The sequence below is a fragment of the Camelus ferus genome, chromosome 17, assembly GCF_009834535.1.
Source record: "Camelus ferus isolate YT-003-E chromosome 17, BCGSAC_Cfer_1.0, whole genome shotgun sequence".
Taxonomy (NCBI): domain Eukaryota; kingdom Metazoa; phylum Chordata; class Mammalia; order Artiodactyla; family Camelidae; genus Camelus; species Camelus ferus.
The window spans coordinates 42,240,364-42,260,242 of NC_045712.1; the positions used below are offsets into that span (position 1 = coordinate 42,240,364).

Consider the following 19,879-nt stretch of genomic DNA (forward strand, 5'->3'; position numbering starts at 1 on the left):
GCAGGACCAGGCGCCCGGGCTGCCGCGCACCAGCCTCCGCGACCGCCTCGGGCTTCTCCCTGGAGTTTTAACGCACGGGTCCCACGCTTCCCAGGGCTGCCCGGAGCCATTCCACTCCGAACGCGGAGCTCATCCCTGCGCGCACACTTGAGTAGGCGCGTCCCAGCGCCGCTAGAAGAGAAAAATCAGTGTTTCGGCCTTGGGGAAAAGCGCTCTCTCATGAGAACTCCCCGTGTATACATCCGCACCCAAACAACCTCAACCACTCACACGCGAGCAGAACGCTAGCCCCGCGGGTCATCCACCCGCGCGCCACGTGCTTCCCAGAAGCCAGAACGGACTGGAACCTGTTGGTTTTTCTTCTCGCCGCACCTCCCCTCCCTGGCTCCCAAAACACAGGGGTCCCGCAGGGTGGCCGCACCTCGCGTCCCGGGGCGTCAAAGGGAAAGCGGGCGCAGGTGGGAGCTGGCGCCAACTGCGCGCCTCCCGGGGAACACGACGCCGACGCTGGTGGGATGGGGTGTAGGGGACTCCTCCGGGCTACGTGAAGCGGGCCGCTTCGCTTCCTTACACCTAGTGACTCTGAGGGTCGCGCAATCCTGCCCCCCGCCGCTGCTGCACCTACAATCCCGCCACCCCCGGATTAGCTCTGCCCGCCCTGCTTGGCCACCTTCCCCAGGCTCCGGTTTTCCTCTCATTCTCCCTGGGCTCCACGCGCCCGTGTATCCTGAACTCAGACGCTGGGGTCGCCTCCGCCGACCGGAGCCCCGCAGGCCATCGCACAGGCAAGACTGTCCCCCCAAAGATCAGTGAGCGGGGCGCCCAGCGCGTCCCCAGTCCCCGCCCCGGGAGGTGCAGGCTGGATGCAGGTGGCCCGGAGAGAAGGCCGCGGGCCCGCCCTTTGTTGGTAAACACCAAGCAGCGCCCGAAGCCGCCCCGCGCGCCCTCCCTGCGCCCCCCACGCCGCGCCCCGTTCTTACCCGCGCACAGCGATCCCCAGAGGAGGGCGAGGGCCGCCCAGGGCGCCGTCATGTTCCGCGGCGCCGCCCCGCGGACACCAGGAGCCCGCGGGCAGGGCCGCGCGGCGCTCCCGGGGCGCGCAGGGCCCGGCGGCGGCTGCGCTCTCCTTCCCGCTTCTTCCTTAGATCTCGTTCCCTGCGCGCTTCCTGCGCCTTCGTCCCGGGGCAGCGTGCAGGCTCCTAGGGCCGGGCGGCTGGGCCGGGCTTAGGGCCGCTGCGGACGGCACAGGCTGCGGCCCGGGCTGCGGGGCGATGCGGGGGCCGGGGGGCGGCGGCGCGGCGCGGGCCGGGGCGCGCCCGACTCAGGCATAGCGCGGCGGGGCTGGGCCCGGGCCCCGGGCGCAGGGGCCGAGTCCGGAGGGGCCATGAACGGGGGGAGGGGTGGGGGGAGGGGAGCTGAACCGAGTCCAAAATGGCTCCTGAGCCGCGGCCGCGGAGCCGAGCCAGCGGGGAAACCCGGATGTTGGATACAAAGAGGCGGGCGAGCTGGGCGGGGAGGGGGAGGGGAGGCGGGCCCTTCGGCCGCGTGGTCCGCGCCCCCCTCAGGGGCGGAGCCCCGGAGAAACAACAACACGGAGGCCCCGCCCCCAGCCCACGCCCTCCGGGAGGGCGCGTGCAAACCGCGGGTCTGGAGCGCGAGGCAGGGCGCGATGGCAAAGGTGGCGGGATTGGACCCCCGGACCACTTTGCCCCAGAACTCCAGGACCCCGTGGCCGCCGCTCCGGGATTCTTGCTTCGTGCGCAGGCGACCATGCTCCCGAGGGCATGATGCCCTGCTACTCCAGAGTGGGTGGGCCGCCCCCGACTCTGGCCTGGATTCCTCTCTGCGCCTCCGTTTCCCCACATGAGATGCGAGTCACAGTGAGCCACAGGAGAGTCGTGTTTATTGGTGAGTGAACTAATCAGCAGGAAAAGGCTGATTTCTCTAAAATAACAAGTGGACCACCACGTCTGCAGCCCAACCCCCCACCCACACACACGCACAAAAGGCACAGCTGAGTATCTTGGAATTGAACCCATCCAAGTGAGGGAGGGCGTAAGCCCCGCCCCGTAGAGCAGCAGCAGGTGGGAAAAGGCCTCTGGGAACTTGCTTTCCTCACCCTTACCCACCTAAGTGTTCTCAGCACTCCCACCCCCCACCCCCAGCTTCAATCTGCACCTTCAAAACCGTTAATTGCCTTCAGTCCCCGCAATTGAAGATCTTGTCTAGCAAATGTCTGGGCTGTCCTCTTCACCCCCCAGATTCCTCTTTGGGGACCATTGTTCTCTATCTCAGATTCTACGGTGCTTGTCACAACCATAGTTTGGGAGGGTCATGATGCCCCCCACCCCCAGCTAAAGAGGGAAAGACCCCTCATAGCTCAGGGACTGAGGCGTGGAATCCTTGGATACAGAAATTGTCCTCTGGCCTTTCCAGATTTGCCACAGCCTTTCTTGGAGCAAGGCGAGAGCAGCTGGGCGGGCTGAAACTGAGCTGTTTCACTTCTCTGAGCCTGATTCCTTATACAAAAAGTGAGGAGGTTAGACTCCTGTGCTTTGCTTTTTTTTAATAGGAGAAACCTTATTTATACAAAATCTTACATAAAGTCCACCCTGTAAGACGTAAATTGTCTTGACCGAAGCTGAAATGAGGATCCACCACCTCCAGTTTCCAAAGCACCTGAAACACCTCAGGCATTACACTTTGGAACCATGACCCAGAAAGATTTGGGGGTCTCTAAAGGCCCCTTCCAGTTCTGGAAAATCCCATGTCAAAGATTACAGCTCCTTATTGGGTTGGCTGGTTCATCTCGTCTACTTCACACCAGATTGGTATCACAGTAAGGGCTCACATCTCTGTCTTCCACCCTGACATCTCTGGGAACTCCAAATTCATATAACCCACTGCCTACTTGACATCTCTATTGGGCAGCCTTATCAGGCACCTTGTTATTTGACCTAGCTAAAGAATTTCTCATTTCCCTTGTAAATCTACTCCTCCAGTTGCCCATCTGAATCAGCAGTATAACCAACCAATTGCTCAAATCAAAATTTTATGAGTCATTCTTGATTCCTCCCATATTCAATCCATCAGCAAGTTGGTTTAATCCTCCCATGGCTTCCTGTTACAATAGCTGTACATAATCAGCCCTTCTTCCTCCATCTCACCATTATCAGCTAGACACACTGGCCTGCTTTCTGTTCCTGAGACACATTAAAGTTTTTTCTGCCTTAGAACCCTCGCAGTCCCCATTGCCACTGCTGAAATCCTCTTGCAGAGCTGAAATCCATGTTGTTGAGCTCATAGGATTAGCCTCTGTCTCTGCCACCATTTGTTCATGAGCCTATAGGCTGTTTGAGAAAGGTGATGATGGAGATCTGAAAAGCAAGTTTGATTTGGGTTTTCTGCCCTTTTGAACTAAAAGAGTAGTAAATACTGCATTTGATATCAGATATGAGATGACTGGAAGCTGGAAGGCAAAAACCCAACAAATGTCCACAATAAAACTTTGGGCAGGGAATTCTTCCATTCAGGCATTCTGTATGTTAGAACTGCTCTTCCATGATATCTCTCCCCTCCGCAGGGATCAAGGTCAGAAACCAAGGAATTAAGAAGAAACAATTCAGCATGGCATCCTTCAGTATCAAGTTAATAAGAGAAGGCAGAAGACTACAGCATTATAATATAACTGATACCTGTATAATTATAACACATTCTATTGTGAGGGTTAAATGCATTTAATTGGCAAGATAAACTCTTTAAGTAATTTTTGTAATTTTATTTGGAGACCTTTTCATTTAAATACATAGAAGCAGCCCCAGACTCTCTCAGCTTCTGAAAGGCCCTGGTTAGAGATATGCTGTAGTGGGTAATTATGAGAAATATGGGGTAATATACAGTAGTATTTATTAGTGGGTAATTTAGGTACAGCAGTACCACCTTAAACAATTTAAGGGGGGGTTACCATTAACACTGTATAATTGGGTGGGTGCATGGGTTTTTTAGCAATACAGTTCACCCAAAGCTTAACCATGTACTTCCAATCTGTTCTGTGTGTCTTCAACATCAAGTTACTTCCTAGACACACTTCTCAAATAGTTTTTTTGTTTCTTTTCTTCCTTGCCCCCGTAGTTCTTCTTCCCACCCTCTCTTAACTTAATGGTGACTACCTTGAGGTCAACTAAATTGAGTGGCTTGAATGGAAAGGTAACTCTATAATTCTCCAAATAGATTAGATAATGCTGTGCTAATGGAAAATCCCCACACCTCAGTAGCTTAAAACAACAAAATTTATTCCTCACTCATCCTGCAAGTCCATTGTGGGTCACCAAGCAAGCTGTGCTCATTGTGAAAACTCAGAGACACAGGCTAATGGAGGCTACATTTTGATACATGCTGCTTCTGGTGCAGACACGGGGGAAGAGAGCATGGGAAATTATTTTCCGACTCTTAAAACATCTGCCAGATTCTGAGAAGATGGTGGCTAGGTTAGTGGCTGCATAGCTTTTGAATCTTCCAAAATTCTCACATAGCAACTGCATGGAAGGAAAAACAAAACAGAAAATCCGTGTGCATCTATAACAAAACTAAGTGACAAGGTTTCCCCCAAAACACCAAAATACAAGCGAGTGGAGACAAACCCCAAACACCCAACAGCAGTAAAAGCTTCATGGGCTAGCATCCGTGCAGGGAAAAGCTGAGGAATGCAACAGGCTGGATGAGGGAACTGAGAACAACAGAATCCCAAAAGCTCTAAGAGATAGTCACTGGAAAGCATGGCTCAATGACTTAAGAACAGTTGGTGAAACTAGGAGGGGTTTTTCCCAAACCAGCAGAAAGTGAATGCAAGGTGTCTCTGGTAAGAATAGAAAGAGCTGGAGCAGTCTGTTCCTGTGGGCTCTTAAAACTGACCAGCCAAGCCTCCCTTTTAGGCCAGGTTCCTACAGTGAGAAGAAACTGCTGGAAGTGAAACCAAAATCGAGCTGAATAAGATGTTTTACTTCCAGCTCTCCTGCAGTAGCTGGGACAGTATTTGCCCTTCAGAGCCATAACAAGAAAACTGGATAAAACATAGAAGGCAACTATTTTTGGACATTATACAATTCTGTAATCCCTGAGAACAGAGAGACAGCCTTATGGCTGCCCCTGCTTTCTGCTGGAGACAAATTCCAGTCCACAGTGCAGGAAGTGCATCCCAAGCAGAGCCTGGCAACCTTGTAGAGTTGAGGACAGAGTTGTACTCTTAATTCATTCACCCTTTATTCTTTTATTTTTATCAATATTACAGTATTTTAAAGCTATACTTCACTGATCACTGCTTTAATTATATCCAATAGATTTCATTATCAATTATATCTTTAGAAGCTCTGAGATTTTGGGTTTTACTTCCTCTTTGCCCTAGAAGTACTTTTATAGAAAGTATGGCTGGAACTTAAAACAGTATTTTATTATTTTCTCATTTTATTGTGTTGTAATTAAAGAAGATTGCATTATTTCTATTTTATGGAAATTATAGTTTTCTTTGTGGTATATAGTAAATGGACTTTTTTATTGAAGTGAGAATAATAGATGTATTCTCCAATATTTATTATTCATTATTATTATAAGGTGCAAAGTTTAATATTCAGAAACCATATGGATTCCATTGGAATCTATAGGAGAGAATCAAAGACTTTCATTTAAATTTGACAAACCAAATCGTTGAGGCTATAACATTCATAACTTGTCTATCTTCATTGTGAACTGTGGCTTTTAACAATATAGTGTCCTTCTTGGTGTTTTTGTTTTGTTTTGTTTTGTTTTTTTCCTGAATTCTACCTTATCGGATACAGAAATTGTAAGCTTTGTCTTAATTTTTTATTTTTTGGTGGGGGCAGGTAATTAGGTTTACTTATTTATTTACTGTTAGAGGAGGTACTGGGGATTGAACCTAGGACCTCACACATGCTAAGCATGGGCTCTACCGCTTGAGCTATACCCTCCCCCCTTAGCTTGTCAACTTTAAAAGGTATCCTTTGGCTCGTACATACTGCCTTTGCAACAAGCCCTTTGTACTGTCCCCTTCTTCTCTCCCTTCTTTTTTATTTACTTAGTTGTGTTACTTCCACCTTGTCAAAGTACGTGCCATCTGATACTATTCTTCCACCCTTATCCCCACTTCCACTTTGGTCTTAGATCTGTAACTAAAGATACTCAATACTCACTACCAGTCCTTTTGCTGAAGTTTCCCCAATCATCTCTTCCTTGGATGAAGCTTGTTTGAGTAGAATCCTAAGGGTGATGAGTACAACATTTCCTGAGCTCTTGCATAATTAAAACAAAATTTTTCAAACATCCTTGATACTTAAAGGGCAGCTTAGCTGGACATGAAACACTCAGTTCATATTTTTTCTTCAGGTTTCTTAAAAATACTGCTCCACTGCTGTTTGCTTTTTGAGAAGTTTGGTGCCAACCTGATCTTTCCTTTTTGGCCTAGAGAGTTTTTTTCCCTCAGCTTCAAAGTATAATACTTTGCAAGGCTTGATCATTCTGGGTCAGTTTTCCAAGTAACAAGATAGTAGTCCCCTTCAAGATATAGATTCGGGTCTTTTAATTGTTTTCGGGAATTTCTCTTGGGGTACAGTTTTAAATAATAACTCTGTTCCATTGTCTTACCTTTTGGCTTTGAGATCTCCAATTTTCCCTGTGTTAGATTTTTTTTGCCTGTCTTCTTTGTCTCATTTTCTTCCTGGGCGTTTTCAGCTCTTCCTTTATATTGCTTTTGCTGTCTTAGCTTTGTACATCCCTATCTTCTATATGCTTTAAAGTATGTTCTATTTTACTGACATCCTTGTAATAACAGGCAACTCTGTGGGAGCAGAGGAAAAATGAGGAATGCATTCAGTCGCTTTCTCTGTTCCTTGATAGATGAATGCACTCTTCCGTTGGTGAATAATGTAAAATTTCTCTAGTCAGTAATGTCTAGGTGGTGGTGGTAAGAATTGCCTGTTTTCTTCCAAATCTTTGACTTCCCTTGTTGGCGATCAACTTTTGGCTTCTTGCTTCTTTGTTTGCCTTCACCCACCAAGCCTGCAAGGGACACCACTCCCTTTCGAGATGTCATCTTTCTCAGAAGCGGTATCTCTAGTCCTATGCATTTTCTAAATCCTTTCTCTTTGAGCTCCCACTAGCCACTGCTCTGATCCACCGGGTCTGTCAAACCTGTTTGTAGCATTTTCCTACTCTGAGTAAGACCACAAGTAGTTTGGTTTAACTGAAGTCCCAACGTAGGTGAGGGCTTGTGGCACAAGAAAAATCTGGAGGATTTTGCAGAAGGCAGATCCCAGAGGACTTTCTACAGAGGCTTCTGCAATAATTTGAGTAAAGACGCAAGGGGTCTAAAGTAAAACAGAAGGGATAAAGAGAATGGAACTGCTTTAAGAGTTACCAAAGGAATAACCAAAATGGTTGGTAACTGACTTGACACGGGGAAGAGGATATCTGAGTTTGAGGTTTGCTTTCCTGAATGAACAAATGGATGGACAGTGGTGCCAATTCACTGAAACAAGACTTCTGGAGGAGGAGGTTTGGGAAAGGGCGAAGGAAGATAAGAGGGGTCTGAAGTACCCCTGTGAGAATGCTGACAGACTCCAAGGAGAGTTCTGGCTGAAAACAGATCTGGGTGTCACTGGTATAAGTAGCAGCTGAAGCCCAAGACTAGATGAAGCCATCCAACAAGAAAGGACAGAATGGGAGGGAAAGAGGAATGAGAACAGAGACTTGGGGCCCAGCAATAATTAAGAAGTAGACAGGGCAGAAGCATCAGTAAAGAAGAAAAAATGGGAGGAGAGGGTATAGCTCAAGTGGTAGAGCACATGCTCAGCATGCACAAGGTCTTGGGTTCAATCCCCAGTACCTCCCGAAAAAAAGGGAAAAATAAACCTAATTACCACCACCCCCCAAAAAAGAATAAAGAATGAATGATAGATCAGGAAAGCAGGAGAAAAGTTGGAGAGAATGGCTAACAAAAGGAAGACAAGGATAAGAATAATTACTGCAATGGATTAAGACATATAAAATATGTTACATGTATCATATTGATACTAAAATCTAATTGCTATTAGAGGATGCTTGGGAATCAACTCATTATTCTGAAAACTGGTAAATCAAGAGGAAAGAATCTATTTTACTATGTCTCCCCCATCCTGCTGATTTAGGTCCTGAAATGGGAAAAGTCACAATTTTTATTGGACATATCCCAGGCTGTGTTATCTTGCCTCCTGGGATAAAAGGCAGAAAAAGAGAGTTGCCTTCCTGCCCCAGAAAAAAAGCAGCCCATCTATGTTCAAGAAGATGCACTAAGGCAGGCTTTAAGGTGGTCCTCGGCAGGGCTGGAGCACCGCAAGGAGTCAGGTGGGCAGGCAGAGCTGCTCAGAATAGGGAAGCGGATGGTTGCTGTCCAGGGCCACATCTCCAAGTGGGATCAGTGAGCCTGGGCCTGCGGAATTCGCTCTGGGGGCTCCCGGGTCTGAGTCAGGATTCTCTGCTCAAGCTTGGCATACCGTTGGAGGAGGGCCTCATAGATCTGGAGGGGTGGAAAGAGCAGTTTAGAATGTGGAAGGGAAGGTGCCTCTTACATCGCTTTGCAATTTGCAGTTTAAAAATTTCACGTCCCATTTACTTGCAATTAAATTTTTTTTTTTTTTTTTTGCTGGGTAGAAGAAAAGAAGTGTAAATTCACAAAAAAAGGAAATACTCCTAGTTCTCCAACCTATAGTTTAAGAATTAAAAAAATGCAAATGATGACAAGAAGCCAGTTTTTGTTATCAGCTCTACAAAATTTTAAAAAATTCTGATGAAGGAACATTCCACAGTTGGCGGAATTTCGGGGTACAACCCTTTTGGAAATCAACTCGACTTTATTTTTATTTTATTAAGGGGCTTGAAAATGCCCATAGCCTTTGACCTGGTTATTCTACTTCAGCAAAGCTCTCCAGGGAAATAATCCTAAATGTGGGGTGCCAGACCCACCAAGGGTCTTCTGAGACACGACTAAGGCTACCGTGGGCCACACCTTGGTCCTCAAAAGGTTACACTGGAGAAACATGCCTGTTGGCACAGTGGCTGCAGGAGACCATGAAGAGTTTGCACAGGTGTCCTGGAAAGGGTTTCTTTGCCTCCCTGGCTTCTCCCCTCCTTGTGCCCCAAGTTACAGCTCAGGTGCCAGGAGATGAAATCCACATCTTACAGGTGCAAGAACCACCTTGGCTTTGAAACCTCATGTCCCACAAAAGTAACAACTCAGTAGGCAAGAGGCATGTCCATGAGAAGTCACTGCACTCAGGGAACCCTAAGTATTTATGTTTTTACTCCTCCAATGCAGTTTACCACTCCAGATGCAGTCCCCTAATTCAAGGCCATTTTCACTTAAGCAATGTCGCCTAGTAACACTGTTGACATTCCATTTTCATTATGTCTCAAAAGGAAGCAGAGCTAGAAAATTAACCAAAGGTCAAATTCTCATGCAGAATAGGGAAAGGTTTTGTTAACCCTTTACCCACATGGGGTTAATTATAATAAAACTAGAAACTTGAAAAACTAGAAGGAACTGCTCTAAGACATGGAAAATGCTCAAGAAAATGATGGTTCATTAGCCAGAAAGAATATTATGCGGCCATTAAAAATAATGTGTATGTGCCCTTTTAAGAATATACGTTCTGAAGGGGAGGGTGTAGCTCAGTGGTAGAGCACATGCTTAGCATGCACAAGGTCCTAGGTTCAATCCTCAGTACCTCCATTAAAACAAATAGGCAGGACAGCTGTTGTTGGCCCCACTTCACAGGGGAAGAAACAGAGGTTTGGAGATGCATGCTGCTCAAGGTCACATGAAGGTCACACAAGAGAGGCAGGATAAGAATCAAGACCCAAAGGTTTTTTTTTCTCAACGGAGGATCTTTCTACTGTATTGAGCTGCCTCTTAAACAGAAGGACACACAACAGAAAATAATAGACACCAAGTGGGTGGGTTATCTGGTCACCTGTAAAGCATGAGCTTCTGCTTCCAAGATAGGCTGGGAGACAATTCTCCAGGGTATTTCTAGAGGTCTTGTGACAGCTTTTGTTCCAGACTATCTTTTCAAGGGTGTTTGTATAGCAAACAGCTTTGGAAGATAGAGTGTGTAGCAGAATAATAAAGATATGTCTCCCTTGGGGGCAAAGGTTGAACGGGTCTGCCTGCAGCTCCTTTATAATGCTGGGGTTTCCTGAGCCCAGGGCCCCTCAGTTAAGACACAGACACACAGTGTGTGCACATTATCCACCTAGCCCACCCTGCACCGCCTCACAGTACTTCAGGAAAACTGCTGCAAATGTGAAGCTCATGCTGCCACCGTACTGTGAGTAGTAAAGCCCTCTGTCTGTATTGCCCCTGCTCCTGGGCTGCAAGAACCTTCTGCAAACAGGAAGCGCGGTAAAGTGAATGCACTGGTGTACCACCCAGATGGTCCTGCAGAAACTGAGAACTTATTCTCCCAGCCCTCAGCTGATAGCCTCCCTCTGGGGATTGCTTTGGCTATAGGGAGCTGCCTTACCCCATCCTTGGGGGACCTGCATGCACTGACTGATTGACTTGGGGTCTAAAGGCCCATCCCCCTGACCACAACTGGGTAAAACTCCAGAGTCATCCCAGCTTCAGAACTTCCTGTAGGACTGGCTGAGAGCTCCACTGAGACTGCAATGCAGCTCACCTCCCCTACTGCCCAGTCCGCCTCCTCCGTTTCCCTTCCATAGATGCAGATCCCAAGAGCACCCCCTAACAAGTCTCCCACATCCTAATTAACATCTCAGGGCCTGCCTTCCGGGAAACCCAACCTGTAAGAAGTGGCATGTGCCTTCATAGAGATTTCCTGGCCTGAGTGACTTGCACAGCTGTCTTAGATCCAAACTTCAAATGAGTGGTAGAAATCCAGCACGTCTTGTGCTTCAGTGACAGAGCCTTTCAGTGGCTTCTGTAACCCAATGAAACAGGAGGGGCCACCCTGATGCATAAGAAAATATGCTCAGTGAGCCATCTGACCCCTGGGGCTGGAAAATCAGCACTATCTCTGAATCTCAATTGACAACCTGGCTTCTTTTGCTGTTTCCTTGACAGAAAAAAAAAAAAAAAAACAAACTTTTCTTTTAGTTGAGCACATCAACTGTAACGCAAGTGACAAAGAAAAACTTACCTTTTGGAAAAAAGAACCTTGTTGGTTTTCACAACACAAATACCATGAATAAATTCTGATGGTCTCTTACCTGAGAAGCTCCCAGGGTTGGGGTAGCAGCTAACCTGGGATTTGGGGCTAATTTCACCACCTCTGAAAAGGGCATGCCTGTTCCAGCTGCAAGGCCTAGAAGGGAAAGCTCATTTCTCATCAGTGCACGTTGCAAATGAGGCATTACCCCGAGATAGCATTTTATCTCTGGAGTGATAAAATGTTCTAAAACTGGATTATGGTGATGGGTTGTACAACTCAGTACATTTAGCAAAAATCACTGAATTGTACATTCAGTATGGGTGACTTTTATGTTCTATAAACTGTGCCTCCATGAAACTGTTTTCAAAAAACAAGAGAAAGAGAAGAAAAATTTCAAGTGCAGGCCTCTTCTCAGCCAGCCCTCGTTTGTCTGAAGTGCATGTCAGAAGGCAACTAACCCCTGACCTCTGACACAAGGGAGGGTCCGCCGGCCTCTCCTCCCTCACATGGCTCCACTCTCCCCACCGCTTACTGCGTCCCAGCCACGCTGGCTTCTTTCAACTCCTTCTGCCTCAGAGCCTTTTCACTGTATGGAATATTCTCTGCTCTCTTCTCCTCTGAAATGCTGCTGCTGAAAACATCCCATCCACCTCCTCAGCACGTCTCACCATTTCTGCTACAGATTTGTTTACAGTCCCTCCCTGGCTGAGCTGGAAGCTCTGAGAGGCCAGCACTGGAGCCCTGGTGCCTAGTACACTGCCTGCATACAGGAGGCACTCAATAAATGCTCACCAAGCAAATGAGTGGCAGGGCTGGGAAGAGGGAAGGTTGTCATCGGTGAGCAAGAAACAGTGAGGGATTTCCAGGCAATTTAAGGAGTAGTATCAGATGGAAAGGAAACTCAGGACCACACAGAGGGAAAGAGGGCCTACGGAAGATGTGAGACCCGGTTTTCTCACCGAATGCTGGAAAATCCCAGCCTGGAGCTGGGCGCATGATGGGGCAGTGGGTGGTGGGGTGGCCGGCAGACAGACTACTCCAAAGACCCTGGTCCCCCTCCACTCACTCCCAGACTGGCTTTGCATGACTGGCTTTTGTCCCCGGACCCAGGTGGAGAGAATGGATGTCCATGGAAAGTGGCTGATGTGCCTTGGGGTGGGAACTGGTGTGCAGGAACCTAGCTCAGACTTTGGTTTTGGAGGGCAGAGCAGGGCAGTGCCCCAGGTAACCGGTGGCAACAAAACAGGCACAGAAAAGGGAAAATAAGGAAGAAACACAGGGTGGCATATCCGTGGAGGCCCCGAAGGGTACTTCCTTTCCTGCTGCAGTGGAAGGAGGAGTCGAAAGTGAACCCAGCTCATTATGAACAACACTGAAGGCTGGAAGCTTCTGGAACGGTGTTTTCAAAGTTCTGAGGAAGATATTTTAAACTTAAGAGTCCTCTGCCCAGCCAAAGTGGCATTCTTTGGGAGGGTGAAACAAAGCTCTTGCTGGACATGCAAGCCCTCAGAAAATGATCACCTACTGAATTCCCTCTTTAAAATGTATTCAGGCTGTATGTTCCAACAAAACTAGCACAGAAACAAAGAAGGAAAAAGAAACCTCTGGGAGTTAAAAAAGAAAGAAAGAAAAGAAAAGAAAAGCAAGGCAGACAAACTCATAGGTAAGGGGAAATAAAAGCTAACATGATGTAAAGTTTGATTAAAAATGTTAACAGTCTGGGAATAAATTGCCTGATGATCTTGATATAGGAGTGGCAGAAGGTGGGGTGAGACGTATAGGATGGAGAGGGAGGGGAACTAAAGAGTAAGAGGTTAATTATTAACAGAAAGCTATGGCCCCTGATTAATTCTCAATGTAGATAGAAAAAATACAAATTTAAATAGATGGGTTAAAAAGTTAAGGATAAATGTATGAAGAATGGCTCTGCTAGAGGGAAAAGACAAAGCCCTTTGGTACATGAGCGGCTGGAGGAGCAGCCCGCGCAGGCAGAGGACAGGGCAAATGGACCACATGGGTGGAAGATCGCCCTGTGGGCCTGTGCTGCTCCCTCCAGAACGTGCCGAGGCTGGGAAGACTCCTTTATTATCCAGAGTTTCAGGGAGGCCTCCATCAAACCCAAGGTCTCCCCACGGAGCTGTCCAGGGTGCTGGACTGCTTGGCTCTGAAGCCTTCGTCTTTGTCTCAACTTCCTGCTCTTGTTGAAAACATAGCTCTGGATTTTATCCACCTCTCCTGCCCACTAGCTGTCCAGACCCACACTTAGATGCCCTCAAGCATGCCCTACATCCTCTCCCTATGTCCCTGTGCTGAGCCTGACTCTGACCGGGCCTCATTTAGTTAGGACCCTGCTCTCTTTCCTACTTTAAGTAGAGAACAAAGGAACAGAGGATTTGGGCTGGTTCTCCGCTGTTGGGAGGGAAGAAAAATGAAACTAAAGGCCCCAAGCCTCCCATGTCCCTAAAAACTGGAAACATCTTGACCTCCCTTTTCCACCATCCTCAGCCCAGCCAGTGCCCCAACCGCTTCCAGAGGCATCTGCCCCCATCCATGGACTTACCATGGAAAGCTCGGTAAGCAGAGCCCACACAGGCTGAGTTGGTGGTGTCTATGACATACACCGGGGCACCAAACACATCTGCAAGCACCTGGAAAGGACAGAGGTTCTTAATGTGGTGACTCATTCCTCAGAGGGAACACTGACATTGACATGCATTTTCCAGGATCTCCTTCCTCATGTCTTCTGATACCTTCCATCTCACCTCTACTGCCTTAAAGGAAGTATACTTGGCCATGTCACCCTGGTGATAATAGGGTCAGGACGACCTGGGAGAAGTCTCTAGTGGAGGACTACAGCTCTCTGGGTTGTCGCTGCACTGTTTAACCATTTTATCAAAGACAAAGAAGAACATTTAGAAAGTATGCTTAGCAAACAATCAAGGTGGAGATGGCCAGGCCTCAGACTAATATTAGCAAGCCCAAACTAACAAGGGCATGTTTTACAGGAATAAAGTTTTCCACGTAGGTCCCTAAAATAAACTGCCTAAATTTAGAATGCAGGGCCTGTATTAAGAGGACTCGCATAGAAAAGGCTTGGGGTCTTAGTTGATCAGAGATATTGTTGATGCCCCGTCTGGATCCCCTTACTGGACTGGTGTGACCCCCTCACCCAGATGCTGTGAGTTTTGGCTGCCAATGGCTCACAGCTGCCCCTCCTCAAAATAACTGCTCTTGGCTGAACAGAGGCTGCTTCTCACAGGAGGTTATTCTCACCTCTTCCTAGGGTAGCCAGTTGGCTCCCTCACCTCAAGATGGAGCCAAGTCTGGGGCACAGTTCATGTTCCATATCTCCCCAGGGGATGGAGCTGACGCTGACTCCAGCCAAGACCATATCCTTGCTTACCCTTCTTCCCCTGCCCTACCTGCATCCCTCAGTCCCTTTTTCCTGGGAGCACTCTCTCATCTAATCACTTACAGAAGAATTCCCATATCAGGCTCTGCTTCTAGAGAACCTTACGTTAGACAGGTATATCACAAGTCAACACTTGATGCTGTTACTCAAACAGCTAAGGCAGCCTCAGGCTACATCCAAAAATGCTCAGTGTCTCAGTAAGATATTGACAGCCCCACCATGTGACAGCCTGATTGTCAGATATCTGTAGGTTGATTCCACTTTGGGGCATCTCTTTCTAGCATAATGAAGCACCAGGAAAACAGTGACAAGGTCTGGCAGCTGTATTACAAGAAGAACGGTTGGGAAAATCAGAGATGTTTAAACTAGAAGGGAGAAAACTTGAGGAAGACAAGAACACTGGCATTAGATGTAGAAGGTTTTCCAGGAAGGACAAATGCTTTCTGTGTGACTCCAGAGGCCAGTGCTGGTATGAGAGTAGAGATGGACATTGGATTTCCCCTGAGTATTAGACAGAACCTGCTCGCTGTGTGAGCTGCAAAGTAACAGATCTGGCTTCCAGGGAGACTATGAGCTGTAAGCTCCCCACCCCTGAAGGAGTGGGAACAGAGGCAGTCCTTACTGCTGAGTGTCTGGCTCGACGTGGAAGAGGCCCTAGCACAGGGCCTGCTACCAGCACTTACCTGTAAGATGTCTCTGTTATGAGATGCCCCTCCCGTGGCCAAAATCTTTGTCTTGGGCACTTTAAGGAAAAAGGGAAAAAAAAGAATGGCTGTGACAATTCCCTCCAGACAAAAAAGGCTGTTTTCCAGAGGTCTTCAGCCACAAAGGGCTGGTGTTGGGCCAATGCCTCTCGCTGGTCACACAGGACTGGGGAGGGTGATCCACAGTGGGCTCTGTCCATGCAGGCCTGGCACACGTAACTTGCTTGTGAGGCTGCTGCCCCACCTACCGCTTACAGCTCTCAGGCTTTGTATGTGTGTATTTTTTTTTAACTATTAAAAAACCAAATCTCTCAACAAACCAGGAATAGAAGGGGCCTTACTTAAATTGATAAAGGCCATATATCCAAAATTTACAACAAACATCATTCTTAACAGGAACATTTATGCGGGGAGGGTATAGCTTAGCAGTAGAGCGCATGCTTAGCATGCATGAGGCGATGGGTTCAATCCCCAGTACCTCCATTTAAATAAATAAGTAAATACCTAATTACCTCCTCCTCAAAACAAACAAAAAAACAAAAAAACCCAGAAACATTCTCTTTACAGGTATACCTGTCAGACCCCAAAAATGACCTCCAAACAGTCCCTGCTCCCTGATACTCCTACCTTCATGTGGTCCCCTCTCACATTCAATAGGGCTGATGCGTGTGACAAATAGGATATTGTGTAAATGATGGAGTGTGAACCCCAAGACCAGGTCCTATAAGACAATGGAAGTGGTTCAAGCACTGGGAATAAGTGGTTTAACAAGACAGGTGAGATTTTTGCCCTCAGACAACTTGTTTCTCTAGTTGGGGAGTGACAGACAATAGACAGACAGACAAGTTAACAAAATCGATGCTCATAGTGACAAATTCAAAGATGAAATAAAGCAGAGTGAAATTAGGACCAGGGGGCTAACACCTGGTTAATATAGGGTTTCTCAATCTCAGTACTGTTTTGGGCTGGGTAATTTTTTGCTGTGGAGGGTTGTTCTGGACACTGTAGGACGTTTACTAGCATTCCTGGCCTCTCCCCATGAGATGCTAGTAGCTTTGCTACTATGACAAACAAAAATGTCTCCAGATATCGTCAAATAGCTGCTGGGGGCAGGGAGGGTGGGCAAAACAGCCCCTGTTGAAAACCACTGGTCTACTGTGGATTATAGTAAAAGAAAAAACAAAGGACAGAGAAAACAGAGGAAAAAATAATTAAAGAAATCATATAATAAATGTCCCCAAGCTGCATAGTCAGGTGTATGCAGATAAGAGGCTCAGCACTTTCTATGCCAGGACACTCAAAGGAGAAGTTTTAGAATTCTAAGAAGACAGAGAAGGTTCTAGAAGATTGTCTAGCAAAAAAAAAAAAATACCATTTACATGGGCATCTAGCTTCTCACTGACAACACTAAAAGTCAGAAAACAATGGAACATTATTTTCAAAGTTCTGAAATACTATGATTTTTCAACTCAGAATTCCACATACAATAAAAGCAGCATTTAAGTGTGAAGGTAAAATAAAAATATTTTCAGTCAGAGACCATGCCCCCCAAGTATCCCCACCTCTACATGAAAGAACCAGTCAAGGATGTCCTGAAGCCGAGTTAGATGTGTCACATAATAAAGAGTAGTGATCAAATAAACCAGCTGGATACATAACTTAAATAATTCCTGATGTATGATGCACACAAATCAGTAACCTTCTGGAACCAGAAAATGGGAGGTAAAGAAAAAAGAGAGGGGACATTACATCTTTTGAGTGGAGAGTATAATGACTGAATAGGATGTAAATTCCAAATACTGATTTTAAAAAAACCATAAATTTTAGTACCTATGTTAAAAATTTAAGGGTAATTACTAGAAAAAGAAGTAGTAGAAATATATTCAGGGGCCAGAAGGACGGTGTACCTGAGCGGAGCAGGTGGCGTAGGACACCAGGTGATGGTGTGTGACGCCGGGGCACCTGTGTAAGCAGGGACTACCTAAAGGTATATGATGAAAAAATTTTAACATTATGCTAGCCAGAATGATAAGGTCTAGAAAAAGCATATGTACTCAGTAAACTGTCAGTTTACTACGAAGGCCAGTTAAGAGGAAGAGACGAAAAAAGAAAAACCAGCCAGGGACATTTACAAGCTTGTTCATGGCAGTATTATTCACAAAACTGAACAGGAAAGACCAAGTGTGTATGACAGAAGAATGGACAAATAAATTGTGGTATAGTCGTGGATGGAATGCTATCCTGCAATGAGAGTTAACAACTAATAGATACACTATTGAGACGGACAGATTCATAAACGTAATGTGAGCTATAGAAGCGAGTCACATAAGAACACGTCCAGTATAATTCCATATACCGTGAAGTTCAGACCCAGGCGAACAAGACAGTGTAATCTGGGGGATACATTCATAACTGTCAAAACCATAAAGAACTTCAGGGGTTATATTTAAACAGTTATCTCTTTTCTTTTACCTATTAAAGTAATATTGAAATCTAAAAAAAAAAAAGAAAAGAAAAGAACCTCAGGGGAATGATAATGCAAATCTCTGGGGGTTGATGGGGATGAAACTGAAGAGGGTACCCAGGAGGGCTCTAAGGTTCTGGCAATGTTCTATTTCTTTTTGGGGGGGGATTAGATTTATTTACTTTGTTATTATTTTCTTAATAGAGGTACTAGGGTTTGAACTCAGGACCTCATGCATGCTAAGCATGCACTCTACCTCTGAGCTATACACCCACCCTTCAATGTTCTAGTTCTTAACCAGAGTGTTCAGGAACAAGTGTTTGATTTATTAATATGCTATACAATTAGCTGTATGGAGCATATATGCTACTGTATGCATGATATTTTTCACAATAAAAAATAATAAACCTCCGTCTAGAGAAAGACATACAGTTCCATTTCAGGTTAAAATGGAGATGGTCAAGAAAGCACAGCCCTTGTGCTGTTAACAATGAAAGACTGCAGACTAAACAAACAAACAAAAACATATTTTTATGTAATGCTATCAAAAAGTTGTAAAGCCAAGAAGTTTAAATAAATTAAATTCCCAGGAGAGATGAGCTCTAAAGTGCTGACTTGCTGTACCTGCCATGCAAGGTAGGTGGCGTAGTAACCCTCCAGAGGGACATAAACTACCAGGACAGAGAAACCTGCCAAGCATTGGGTGGTGCTGGTGAAACGTAGAGGTCTCAAACACAGAGCTACTGCTCCCCACCCCCACCCTCCCCCAAGGACTCTGGGTAAGCGCTGTTGTGGAAGCTGGGGGCAGGGAGGGAAAACAGAGACTGAGAGAGCTCTGTAATCTCTTAGATCTGCTTAGATCCCTAAATTCCGTGTCACGGGACTCTTTCACAAGAAGAGGCGTTCCTTTATTATGCAAGTATTTAAAAACAAATAAATGTTGTAAGCCCCTGCAGCCTCCTGTCAGCCTCCCCCACCCTCATCCCCAGCCATCAGAAGAGTGCCTGGGCTGGAGAAAGGGGAAGGAATGTCAGCCTGCTAAGGAAACAATCCAGGACGAGGGAAGATGTTGTGGTGTGATTCCACACTGGAAAAGCAAAATGTGCTCTATTGCCGACTGCCGGAAAAGTCAGCCGGGAGTGATGGAAAGCACCACGTAGAATGCTTTGACACACTTCTGGGTTTGAATGTACCCTTTGTAGGTACAAAGGGAACAGGACTATGGTTTTATGAAAATAAGGTCATAAAGGAGACTGGAAGAAAATACTTCTAGAGGATGCAGGTGGCTGGGGAGAGGGGACGGGACTAAAGGTAGTTTTCTTCTCTTTATTTTGCAGACTTGCTCTTATAAGGCTTTATTGCTCTTTTAAGTCAACCTAAACGAAATGTACATAGAGACAAGCTGAAAAGGGACCATGGCTTTAGCCCTGCCCAGCTGGGTGCACACATGTAATGGTGTCTAAACATCAAAAGAATGATCATTCCTTAAAGAAGCAGATGTAGCCCAGCGGTTAAGAACCCAGAGTCTGCAGACAGACTGGCTTGGTTCAGAAGCTCTCCAGCCTCTAGCAAGTGATGGAACGCTCTGAGTCTTGGTTTCCTACTTGTGAAGCAGGAGTGATACCCCAGAGACACTGTTTTTATTAATAAAGTACTTAGGTACCAGGCTGGGCACACAGTAGGTGCTCAATAAATGTTGGCAGCTATTATTATCATGATCATCAGTCTTACTTCAAATGCCTTTTTATTCTCCTTAGACGTTATTAAGGTGAGATTATGACTGATCAAGAGAAAATGTGATGGGGGCAGCACAGCTCAGCGGCAGAGCACATGCCTAGCGCGTACGAGGTCCTGGGTTCAATCCCCAGTACCTCCATTAGAAAAAAAGAAAAGAAAAAATGCTAAGAAGTCAGCCCACACGGCAGCGGGCAGGATGATGCCTCCCCTTTGTGCAGCCCTTTCTGGGTTCAAGTGTGTTCATTCATGTGACCTTGTTGGAGAGGGAACCCAGCAGAGCTGGCAGGACAGGTTTGATTCTGCTCCTACGCTTGATAAGAGGATAGGTAACTTAATGCGGTTTTGC

The 19,879-nt window shown here is 46.5% G+C and overlaps 2 protein-coding genes across 3 annotated transcripts in view; both read right to left on the reverse strand.

Annotated features, from left to right (window-relative positions):
* ACVR2B (activin A receptor type 2B) overlaps positions 1–1,310 on the reverse strand; it is a 34,698-nt gene extending 33,388 nt beyond the window's left edge. The window contains exon 1 of the mRNA XM_032459200.1: positions 981–1,310. Within this exon, the coding sequence (XP_032315091.1) occupies positions 981–1,032 (52 nt within the window). The 5' untranslated portion in view covers positions 1,033–1,310. The remainder of the gene's footprint in view (positions 1–980) is intronic.
* Positions 1,311–3,582: 2,272 nt separating this feature from the next.
* XYLB (xylulokinase) overlaps positions 3,583–19,879 on the reverse strand; it is a 47,001-nt gene continuing 30,704 nt past the window's right edge. Inside the window, exons 16-19 of one of the 2 annotated variants that reach the window (XM_032459196.1) lie at positions 15,312–15,370; positions 13,777–13,864; positions 11,275–11,369; positions 3,583–4,535 (exon numbers count right to left, since the gene is read on the reverse strand). In XM_032459196.1, coding sequence (XP_032315087.1) covers positions 4,356–4,535; positions 11,275–11,369; positions 13,777–13,864; positions 15,312–15,370 — 422 coding nt within the window. In that variant the 3' untranslated portion in view covers positions 3,583–4,355. Of the gene's footprint in view, positions 4,536–8,140; positions 8,564–11,274; positions 11,370–13,776; positions 13,865–15,311; positions 15,371–19,879 lie in introns of those variants that run through there. The other variant, XM_032459197.1, reaches the window with a different exon arrangement.